We start from the raw sequence: 11,068 nt of genomic DNA on the forward strand, positions 1-11,068 counted from the left end.
CCAGCGCCCAAGGAGGCCTGTGAGGTGCAAGGAGGGGGCAGCGAGGGGGAGGGCGAGCGGGAGCCGACCCCGCACCCAGGGGCAGAGGCTGGCACCCAGGTGAGGCAGGGGGAGCAGAGGCCAGAGCAGCACCGGGCATCCCCCGGGCAGGCAGGGGAGCAGCAGGCAGGGCTGCCAGCCCTCACTCCTGGCCAGGGGCAGCAGGAGCAGGCAGGGAGGGCTGCAGAGGCAGGGCTGGGGGCAGACCTGGCCCCAGGGGGGAGTGAAGAGCTGATAGAGGGGTGCAGGGGCAGAGCACCCCCCCCCCAGCAGGACCCTGGACCAGGAGCAGCATCTCTGCCCCCAGCCCTGGGCGGGCAGGGCTGAGCCCCGCCGTACATTCAACAAGAGGGGCAGGAGCTGCCTGTGCGCGGACGGAAGCAGAAAAACCAAAGCACTTGTGTGCCCCTGCCCTGCGGAGGGAGCCAGGGCAGAAGGCACGACCCTGGGGAGGAGGGAAGGGCCGGTGCCGGGGGGCTCCGGGCCCCCAGGGAGAGGCAGTTGCTCAGCGCTGCCCCTGCCCCGGGCAGACCCTGATGAGGCACCTCCAGCCCCACTACTCATCCCCCAGGAGGGGCAGCCAACAGCTCAGGGGTAAAAGCACCGGGCACACCCTTCCCCTTCAACCCCAACCCCCCGGGAAAGGCCCAGCTTCCCCAGGCTGCTCAGCAGCAACAAACCCTCCAGCAGCCCCTGCCCATGCAGCGGGGCTGGGTCCCACCGGTCCCTCCTGGGGGGGGGGGGGCTGGTGGCCAAGGCAGGTCCAGGCCAGCCCTCCTACTTGTCGATAAGCCCCCCTTCCTTGAGCTTGAAGTAGAAGAACTTCTCCAGGGTGTTGGCACACTTGCAGTAGTCGCTGTCGGGGGGGTTGTACTCGCGGCAGTTGGTGATGATGCGCTGCAGGTCAGCGATGAACAGCTTCTTGGTGACGTAGTAGCGGTTCTTCAGGCGCTCCGTCATGGTCTTCAGGTCTGGCGTGGGGAAGGGTCAGGCCCCCCAGGCGTCTGCATGCTCCAGCCATAGAGCTGGACACTGACCCCGGGTCCTGACTTGTCCCACTCTCTGCTGGGCTGTCCCGGGGCTCCCAACACCCCCAACCATGACTCCCCTGCACAAAGCCCATGAGGGGTCTTCAGCCCTCCCTCCACCATCCTGCCCTGAGGGTCCAAACACAACCACCTACCGATGGGGAAGCGGATGATTTCATAGTAGTCGGGCGCCTCCGACTTCTTCACCGGCTCCATGAAGGGCCACGCGCTGGGGTGGGTCTGGGTGAGAGGGCAGGGGGCAGGTTAGAGCAGTAAGAGCAGGCAGCCCCTGCCTGCCCCAGCACACGGGGGTCCTGCCCCCCGAGGGCAGAGCCCAGGGCAGCCTGTCCCAGGGGAGGCAGCTTCGAGGGCTGTGGGGGCAACAGGCACCCCGGAGAGGAGGGTCCCCTCCTGTCCGCACCTTGATCTGGGCCAGGAGGTTCTTCAGGGTGTTGTAGAGCTGGTCTGGATCCTTCAGCTCTTTTCTGCAGGACAAAACCAGCACCCATCACAGCCCGAGGGCGGGCAGCCTCTCTCCATCCCAGTGCTCCCACATCCTCAATCCCAGCACCGGGAGCCCGAGCCGAGCCCCCGCAGCCCAGCTGCTGCAGGACACCCACCCGCCCCATGCAGCACTCACCCCTTTTCCTTCCCCAGTGGTTTCCATCCTGTTTCTCCTGGAAGACAAGGGTCAACATCACCACGTCTGCCCTGTGCCCACGGGCAAGGGAGGACGGAGCCCTCCTGCCAGAACTCACGGATGCCGGGGACACTCTCGATGGGGATCTGCCGCACGCCCTCCTTGAAGCAGGTCAGGCCAGGGTAGACCTTGCGGATCTGCGCCTGCTTCCTCTCAATCAGCTTCTTGATGATCTGTGGTGGGAAGGGGGGAGGTGAGCAGGGACTGCAGGACGCTCTGGGGAGCCAGACCGTGACACGGGACCCCACAGGCCCAGAGCACTGGCTGCACCGATTGCCCAGGGCCGGAGCCACCCCTGGACACCATAAACGCTGTGACAGTCACCCCTCTCTACCCCACAAGCCCGCTCCCAGGGGAGATGGAAGGGCCAGTTCCCAAGGGCTGGCACATCCCCACACCCCTCCCCTGCCCCTGGGCGGTGGGTGGCAGGGGCCTGAGCAGGCAGAGCCCAGCAGCACCCGCCACGGGACGCACCTCCTTCTGCTTCTTGATGATGTGGGAGAGCTCGGTGTAGGGGATGCGGGGGTTCAGCTCACACTCCATCAGGGTTGCCCCCTCGTAGTCCTTGATATAGCCCAGGTAGCGGCTCTTGGGGACTTTGATGTCCTTGGAAAAGCCCTAGGAGGGACAGGGCAGGTGGGAGGGGGCTGGTGGTCAGGGAGGGGCTGAGGGGAGCTGCCCCAGGGGAAGGACCCCACCTGCTTCTTGAAGTAGCCGATGGCGTACTCGTCCGCGTAGGTGAGGAAGTAGAGGATGTTGTGCTTGATGTGGTACTCCTTCAGGTGGTTCATCAGGTGCGTCCCGTAGCCCTGGGGGAGATGCCATGAGACAGGGACCCCCCCAGGCAGCCCGAGTCAGTTGGGACGCACGGTCCCCTCCCACCCACGGCCCCAGGCAGCTGGAAGATGCCCCAGAGCAATCGCTGCTGCTCGGGGTGGGCCAGTGCTGAGCGGGTCTGGCTACCCCAGGGGTTGGGACACCCCCAGGCTCTACCAGCTACAGCCAGACCATCCTGACCCCCACAGCCCCCCACCCTGCAGCCACCGTGCAGCGCTGCCAGGGACCCCCGTGCCGTGCCCACCTCCCTGCTCCCACCTTCACTTGCTCGTTGGATGTGACGGCACAGAAGACAATCTCCGTGAAGCCCTGGGTGGGGAACATGCGGAAGCAGATCCCCCCGATGACTCGCCCATCCTTGATCAGCGCCAGGGTCTTGTGCTTCCTGCGGGCAGCATGGCCCAAGGTGAGATGGGAGCCCTCCTCACCGGCCCCCCCCCCAAGCCCCCCAGCCACGCACGGGTCGAAGACGAGGCGGGTGATGTACTCCTTGGGCATGCGGGGCAGCTGGTGCGAGAAGACGTTCTGCAAGCCCACCAGCCACATCAGGATCTTCTTGTTGGACTTCTGCGAGAGCGAGTTGCCGATGACGTGGAACTCGATGATGCCGCGGCGCTCCTCCAGCCGGGCCGTCTCGTCCCGCGCCGCGTTGGCCGACAGCAGGCTGGTCTGGGGGGGGGCGCGGGGGGTTTCACTGGCCCCGGCACACCCTCTGCGGGGGGAGCCCAGCCAGGCCCTGGCACAGCAGGAAAGCAGCCCTGGGGGCCCTGGAGAGCACCGCTGCCGCCCCAGTGGCCCCAACCCTGTACCTCGGGGCCCAGCATGGCAGCGGGGTCCGTGATGGTCAGCATGACCTCGTTCACCAGCTCCATGGGGATGTCTCCCATGACGCGGATCCGCTTGGCATCTTCCAGCGTCAGGCTCTCGGGCAGCTTCCGCTTCTCCCCTGGGGAGCGGAGCAGAGCGGCACGTCCAGCACCAGGGGGGACAGAGGAAGGTCCCAGCTTCCCCTGGTGCTGGGCTCACGCCGGCCCGACCTGGCAGGGGCTCCGGGGTGCTGGCGTCCATGCTCGCAGCAGAGCTGCTGTTGCTGAGCTTCTTGCTGAAGAGCGGAGTGGTGGGCACAGCGACGGTGCTGACCGCGGCTGGAAAACACCAACGATGCCTGTGACTGCCAGAAAGCAGCTCGTCCTGCTGCAGCAGCTCAGCCACCGCCACCGGCCAAGGCTCACCCACACCTCGGTCCCTTTATCCCACAGCCCCCGAGCTGGCTGCTCCCCACGGTACCTGGGCGAGACACGAGCTGGGCCCCCTCTGCAGCTGGCACAGTGAAATCAGCCTCCCAGATTGGAGAGTTCTCGCCGTAGATCTCCTCCTCCAGCATGGACAGGAACCTGGCAGGGAGCAGCATGTCAGCCACGCTCAGTGTGTGGTGCCCGGAGGGAGGAGAGCCTCCCCGGTGGTGCAGCCACCATCCCCATGTCAGGCACCTACTTGGGGAAGTGGGTGAGGATCAGCGTCCGCTTCTCCGGCACCAGCTTGTCCTTCTCCACCCGGAACTTCTCCAGCAGCTGCCGGCGGGTGACGGTGAAGATGGACTTGAGGAGGCTGCGCCCAAAGACGTGCGTGGTCTCGTAGCGGGGAAGGCTGTCGCAGCTCTGCGGCACGTGGCAGTAGCAGAGCCACCTATGAGACAAGAACGTGCTCCAGTGATGGGGCTGGGACCAGCGAGCCCAGAGCATCCCCATCCCTCCCGGGAACACGCTGCTGGAAGCAGGGACAAGAAGAGCAGGCGTCCGGGGCATCACAGCTGATGTCCTCTGGAACAGTCTCCCCAGCGGATGCCTCCTGTCCTCTCCCAGGGAGAGGCTCGGACCCCGGGAGGCAGGGGTCAGCCCCACGCAGGGGTGGCAGGAGCGGGCAGACCCCCAGGCTGGCTGGCTCAGCCCCGCTCCCGCCCTCACCTCGTGTAGTTGACCTTGTAGGTGGCCACATCGTCGTTCTGCGAGCGCTGCCGGAACTGGGACGGCGTCTCCAGCTTCCAGTAGTTGAGGCAGAGAAGGAACATCTTGGAGAGCTCGTACATGGTCTGCCGCTCCTTGGGTGGCAAGTGGCTGAACTTGTACTGGACGAAGTTCAGGACTCCCTGGGGAGAGGCAGGGGCGCTGGAGGGGCACCGGGTGCTGCACCAGACCCTTCAGCGCTGCCCCCAAAGAGGGAGGGGACTGTGCAAGGGCAGCAAAACACAGGACAAGTCATCGGTGCAACATGCGAGCCTGGCAGCAGCCTCACCTGCTCGATGTTTGGTTTCTCAAAGGGGGGGCTCCCTAGGGACCCCTCGACCACAGGCTGGCTCATCTGCAGGATGCACTTCCGCAGGAGCTGTGAAGGCACCGTCAGACACGGTTACTGAAGCCGCAGGAGCTGGGCACACCGCGGGCGCTGGAAGCAGCAGAACGCTGCTGCGGGGCTGCACCGACATACGCAGCCAGGAAGGTGCCCGGGTCCCCCTTGGAGCACGGACATTTCTACCCCCGAAACCTCCCTCCCAGGGGAATTCATGGCCGGGAGAGCAGTCGCTCCCAGCACAGGGTTGGTGTTTCGGGTCTCCGGCTGGGCTGGCAGGATGGCTCACAGCCAGAGCCCAGCTCCCAGCAGAACAGGCAGACGACAAGCAGCGGGGCAGCAGCCCCAGCTCCCCAGCAAGGCTGAGGGACTCCTGCGCAAGCCCTGCCGTGAGCGGGGCAGCGAGACTTGCCCAGCCCCAGACGCACCTTGAACAGGTAGAAATACACCTGCTTGGTGTCCGTGTCCTCCTCCTTGTGCACCGACATGAAGAGGTTCTCCACGTCCACCACCATGCCCAGCAGCCGGTTGATCTCCTCCTCTGAGACATTCTCCAGGTGGGACACGTGGTCGGCTGCAGCGGAGAGAAAGCCGCAGTGAGACCAGGGGGGGGATCAGCACCACTCCCCCTCCCCAGCAGAGGGGGGTCCCAGGCGCCCCGCAGGGGGTTACCCAGTGCGTGGCTGCAGCTCCGGCAGGGCTCGCTCAGGTTGGTCACGGGCTGCTGCAGGTCCATGCGGGGGGCGGTGGGAGGGTTGGGGTTCTTCCAGCCGTTGCATTTGCAGGCATCATTGGCCTGGGACAAGGGACAGAAGAGGCTGGTACGCAGCGGCCCACGCGCCACCTCGTGCCAAGGCTGCCACCTTCTCTGGCCAAACAACTCCCCCCCCCACCCCCAACAAAGCCTCCTCCACCTGTGCCACCCACCTCAGCACCCAGCTCTCCTCAGCACCCACCCGGCATGACCCAGCACCCTAGCACTCTCTCACGTTTCTGCTGTGCACCGCCCCAGGATCCTGCAGCCCCTGCCCATGGATGTCCTTGCATCCCACTTGCACAACTCGGCACTCCCCTCCTGCACCCCTGGCACACGCACGCTCCAGCACCCACTCCTGCATCCCGCGCATGGTCCAGCAAGCTCCTCCCGCACCCCCCAGCCACGCACGGCCCAGTATCTCCTTCCTGCACCCCATGCACAGCCCAGTACCCACCTCCTGCATCCCCCGACAATGCATGTCCTTGCACCCCCCTCCTGCACCCCCCTTCCTGCATTCCCCACCCATGCAGGTCCTTGCAGCCCCTCCCCTGCACCCACTACCCATGCATGGCGTTACACCCCCCTCCTGCACCCCCCATCTGCATTCCGCACCCATGCACGTCCTTGCACCCTCCTCTTGCACCCCTTGCCCATGCACGGCCTGGCACACCGTCCCCCCCGCCCCGGTTCGTTCCCGGTGCCGCTCCAGCCCACCTTACAGGCCGAGAAGACCCCCAGCTTCTCCAGCTTCTTGCCGCGGGGGAAGCCCCGCACCTGAGCCTTGCGCTGGCTCGCCCGCTGCTGCTGGCTCAGCCCGGGCCGCGCCGGGTCGCTGGACCCCGCCGCCGCCCCGCTTCCAGCCCCACCGCTCCCCGCTGCCGCCGCCACCGGGCCCGGCGGGGGCCGCCCGGGCTGCGCGGCCTCCGGCTCCGCCATACCGGGACCGGCGTGCGCTCTGCGCTCACTGCGCCTGCGCGCCGGGCACGCCGGGATCGGTAGTCCGGCGCGGCGGGTGGGGGGGTGGATCCGATGCTCCCGGGCACGGTTCACGTCGCCCGCAGCACCGGAGCTCTGGCCCGGTGCTGCGGGCGGCATGAAGCGGCCCCGGGAGAATCGAGGGCCGGGGCCGAAGGGGACAAAGCCCCCCCACAGCCCCTCCTAGGGCGGTGCTGGAGGCGCGGGGCCATCACAGCCCGACGGATCCCCCCTCCCCCTCACCCCCCCCCCCTCCGGTAACCGGTAACCGCGCCCGGTCCGGCGGTGCTCGGCGCTGCACGGAGCGCTCCGCGCCCCGCAGCCGCCGCCAAATAGGGAGCGCGGCCCCGCCTTCTCCGCCAAATATGGAGCGCGGCCCCGCCCTCCAGCTCCCGCGCCCCGCCCCCTCACTGGCAACGCAGGGGTGGGGGTGTGGCCACGCCACCGCGCCCCGCCTCCTCCGCGCGATGCGGAGTGTGTCCCCGCCCCTTCCCCGCCTCCCGAGGTGTTGGTCTGAAGTGGGACCGCCCCCGCCTGCCCATTTATGGGAGGCCCCGCCCGTTTTCGCCGCTGAGGGGCGTGGCTTGGCGGCAAGCGGGGTGGCGAAGGCGCCGGCAGCGCCTGGAAAGTGCCAGCAATGGCGGGGGGGGGGGGGGCGCGGTGCAGGGCAGGCTGGCACGGCTGGGGGGTGCTGGCACGGCTGAGGGGTGCTGGCACGGCACGGCTCGGCACGGGGGACGCCGGCACGGCCGGTGGTCGAGCCGTTACTGCACGGGAGTGTCCCAGCACCGTCCCAAAGACCGGGGTCGGGTGCCCGAAGGCTGCCCGGGGGGATGCTCAGCGCCGTGCGTGTGCTGGAGCCCCTCAGCCACCCTCCTCTGCCAAGGCAGGGCTGGGGAGAGGTGCCAAAGTTGTGCCCTGTGCCAGCACAGCACGGCTTCCCACTGTCCCGCTGTGTGGGCACAGCCAGGAGTGTTGCAAAGCGCGTGGCCAGGTAAGAGCAGCAAACACAGAAAACATGCAAATAAAAGTCAGGAATATTTATTACATATCAAAAAAGCTACACGTTTGGGGCAGAGGGTCTCCCTGCCAGGCCGCCGCGCAGTCCCCGGTGTGGTCCCGCTTTGCGGCCAGCAGCTGCCCCAGTAGCCGGGCTCAGCCCAGCCTCAGGCCGCTCCCCGTCACGCCTTGGCCCGCTCGGCTCCGTCGTCGGCGCTGGCTGTCGGCTGCGCCACCGCCGGCCCCATCTGGATGGGCACGTTCCTCTCTGGGGCGGCTGGCAGGGCCAGCCTGGGGGCCTCGATGCGGAGCTGCCCCTCCTTGGACAGGGAGCACGTCAGCGCCTCGGCGTCCACCTCCTCGGGCACGTCCCACTCCCGCTTCAGCACCTCGTACTTGTAGGAGAAGGAGCCCTTCTCGTCCGTGCTCTGCGTCTCCTTCTGCCCCACCAGCACCACCTTCCTGCCCACCACCTTCACCGACAGCTGCTCGGGCGCAAAGTCCTTCACGTCCTGGCAGACGGAGAAGCCTTCCCCGGAGCCCTGGGTCAGGGCTGCGCTGGTGCTCGGGGCTCGCTCCGCGGCGATGCCGATCCGGCTGGGGCTGCTCCCGCTGGTCAGGTACTGCTCGAAGCTGCTCATGAACTCCCGAGCCCTCTCCATCTCCAGGCGCAGCTCTCGCTCCAGCTCGGCGAAGAGGGTGCCTGGATGTGGCCAGAGGGTGCGGACGGGTCCCAGCCACGGGAACAGCGAGCTGGACATGGGCGGCATGAAGTGCAGGCGGCAAAGCATCTCTGCTGCTGGGGTGTGCTGCGGCTCTGCTCTGTGCGGGGGCTGCAGCGGTGCTGAGCTGGGGCTGGGGAGCAGCAGGTTTTATCCTCCCCTGCCCAGGGGTGTGCCCTTTCCAGAACGCTCTCTCCCCACGCACCCTCCTGGAGCCATCGCCTATTTTTGAGAGGCTGATTATCCACCAGCCAAAATAGCAGCGCCTGCTTCTGGGGACGAGTCACACGCCGCAAATAGGGAGCTGCAGTCACCGCCGGGAGCTCGGGTTTCTGCGGAGCCACCGTGATGCAGCAGCGCCGGCAGGACCTGGGGGGGGGAGCACAGCAAAGCCCTTCCCGCAGCCCCTGCGCTGGGGGGCTCGGCGGAGCCCAGGTTACGCCGTGCCAGGAGCGCGTCGCTCCAGCCAGCACGGGGACGGTCCCACCCCTGATGCAACGTGTTCCTACGTCACCCGCTGCCAGACGCCTCTCGCACTTTCTCGGCCCCCCCAGACCGGGGGCTGCGCATCGGCCTGTCCCAGCCCCTCAGCACCCACCTGGGGAGCAGCCCACGGGCTGGTTTCTGGTCTCACCTGGGGGTCCCCTCCACGGGCAGCTGAGGGTCTTGCAAATGGGGTGGGGGACAGAGAGGCTCTCCTGCCTGCAGAGGCAGGGGGGGAAGGGGTCACAGGCGACAGGGGGGGAAGGCAGGGAGGAGAGGAGCCCAGCCCCGCTCCCTGCCTGGGAAGTAGAAAGGCCACAGGTTTTTGGCAGGGGTGGCTCAGGCATCCCGTTCGGAGGCTGAGGTGATGCTGCTAATTATAAGCCAGGAGAGCAGAGCTGCAAGACTAAGTGCAAAGGTATGCTGGGCACGACGTAAGAGGTGCCTCTCCTCATGGATGAGTAACAAGAATGAGCTGGAACAGGCTGGAAAGAGCTGAGCTTTTCTCCAGCTGATGACGTAAGGTGCAGGAGGAGGCCACTCCTCCCGGGAAGGGGAATAAAAGCCACGGGCGGCAGTGCTGGGGCAGAGCGCTCCCAGCCTGAGAGCCACCACCACCACCAGCAGCAGCAGCAGCAGCAGCAGCAGCAGCAGCAGCAGTAGCAGCAGCAGCAGCACCACTACCACCACCAGCAGCACCAGCAGCACCAGCAGCGATGCTTTGCCGAATGCACCTCGCCCCATTCGCCTCCAGCTCCCTGGCCAGCCGTCTGGGCACGGTGAGGACCCTCTGGCCGCACGCAGAGACCATCTTCACCGAGCTGCAGCAGGAGATGGAGAAAGCTCGGCAGTTCATGAGCAGCTTCGAGCAGCTCCTGAGCAGCCAAGAAGCTACCACCATGGAGCGAGCCCCGAGCACCAGCACAACCTTGACCCAGGGCTCCGGGGAAGGCTTCTCCGTCTGCCAGGATGTCAAGAATTTTGCTCCCGAGCAGCTGTCGGTGAAGGTGGTGGGCAGGAAGGTGGTGCTGGTGGGGCAGAAGGAGACGCAGAACGTCGATGAGAAGGGCTCCTTCTCCTACAAGTACGAGGTGCTGAAGCGGGAGTGGGACGTGCCCGAGGAGGTGGACGCCGAGGCGCTGACGTGCTCCCTGTCCAAGGAGGGGCAGCTCCGCATCGAGGCCCCCAGGCTGGCCCTGCCAGCCGCCCCGGAGAGGAACGTGCCCATCCAGGTCAGCCCCGCAGCCCCACAGCCCGGACCAGCCTCCAAGGATGGAGCCACCAGCAAAGCCCAGGTGTAACGGGAGGGGAACCGATGGCCTGCGGCAGGACCGGAGCAGACAGCAGCAAGTCTCGGGTTTTAGCCCAGACAAGTTCTATCAGCAATGATGTCATTTTTTTCACTCTACTGGAATGCTTTTGTATCCAATAAAAATACTTTTGCATAGAACCTGCTTGTGCTCTCTTGGTGTTGATTGATGGCGAGGCTGGGCCTGGTCTCAGCTCTTGATGCCAGAGAAGCTGGATGCACAGGGAGGGAAGAACCTCTCTTGGTGCCTCAGGGCAGCACAAAAGGGGGCCGACAGCGGATGCAGAGGGAGGGAAGGGATCTGTGAGTGCACTGCTGCTTGTCAGGGGGGGAGGCAGGAAGGTCCCAGGCACAGAGGGGCAGCTCCACTCACCCGTACCAGAGCAGAGGCAGCTCTCCCAGCGAGCAGGCAGCTGCCTTCACTCCCTCCTCATGCCACTGCCAGCATCTGCACCAGCTCCACAGCCCCTCGCTCACCGGACGACGCCACTGAATGGGAAGACAACCACGCTGGACAGCCTGGCTGGGTGTAGCGGGCCCCGGTTGTAGCCACACTTTCCCCCCACGTGGCTTGGCAAGGGGCTTCAGGAGTCCCCTCTGAGATGCCAGCAGCGGGGCAGCGAAGCCCATCGCCAGGCTCTGTAACCCCCATAACCGCCCACGCTCAGGCCCGGGCAGGCAGCAGGTAGGGGGGCAGGTTCCCCTGCTTGTGCTCAGGCTGCTCCGAGCCCTGGCAGCCCGCGGCAGCCCAGCGCCGGCAGCGAGGAGGCTCGGCTCTGCGGGCACCGCTGCCACCTCCGCAGCCAGCAGCAGCCGCAGGGCCCAGCCAGCTCCACGTCCCACAGCCCGGGCTCAGGCAGCAGCAAGAGACCC

At 66.7% G+C, this 11,068-nt stretch overlaps 3 protein-coding genes across 3 annotated transcripts; 1 reads left to right on the top strand and 2 right to left on the bottom strand.

Annotated features, from left to right (window-relative positions):
- Window positions 1–796: 796 nt before the first annotated feature.
- Window positions 797–6,643, bottom strand: KAT2A (lysine acetyltransferase 2A). The gene is made up of 18 exons (XM_086477861.1): window positions 6,422–6,643; window positions 5,623–5,746; window positions 5,379–5,524; window positions 4,897–4,986; window positions 4,569–4,750; window positions 4,099–4,290; window positions 3,892–3,998; window positions 3,642–3,749; window positions 3,414–3,550; window positions 3,065–3,273; window positions 2,863–2,989; window positions 2,466–2,576; window positions 2,242–2,385; window positions 1,826–1,940; window positions 1,708–1,744; window positions 1,489–1,552; window positions 1,223–1,307; window positions 797–1,010 (listed from the first exon to the last, which is right to left on the bottom strand). The coding sequence occupies exons 1-18, from the start codon at window positions 6,641–6,643 to the stop codon at window positions 817–819; spliced, it is 2,394 nt and encodes a 797-aa protein (XP_086333987.1). The 3' UTR covers window positions 797–816.
- A 1,220-nt stretch (window positions 6,644–7,863) lies between these two features.
- LOC147413745 (heat shock protein 30C-like) lies at window positions 7,864–8,754 on the bottom strand. The gene has a single exon (XM_086477924.1). It carries the CDS (start codon window positions 8,470–8,472, stop codon window positions 7,864–7,866), a length of 609 nt encoding a protein of 202 aa, XP_086334050.1. The 5' UTR covers window positions 8,473–8,754.
- Window positions 8,755–9,569: 815 nt separating this feature from the next.
- On the top strand, window positions 9,570–10,336 carry LOC147413746 (heat shock protein beta-11-like). Its single transcript, XM_086477925.1, has one exon. The coding sequence runs from the start codon at window positions 9,603–9,605 to the stop codon at window positions 10,185–10,187; it is 585 nt and encodes a 194-aa protein (XP_086334051.1). The 5' UTR covers window positions 9,570–9,602; the 3' UTR covers window positions 10,188–10,336.
- The last annotated feature ends 732 nt before the right edge of the window (window positions 10,337–11,068 follow it).

The sequence above is a fragment of the Leptosomus discolor genome, chromosome 25 (genome assembly GCF_034619465.1).
Source record: "Leptosomus discolor isolate bLepDis1 chromosome 25, bLepDis1.hap2, whole genome shotgun sequence".
Lineage (NCBI taxonomy): Eukaryota > Metazoa > Chordata > Aves > Leptosomiformes > Leptosomidae > Leptosomus > Leptosomus discolor.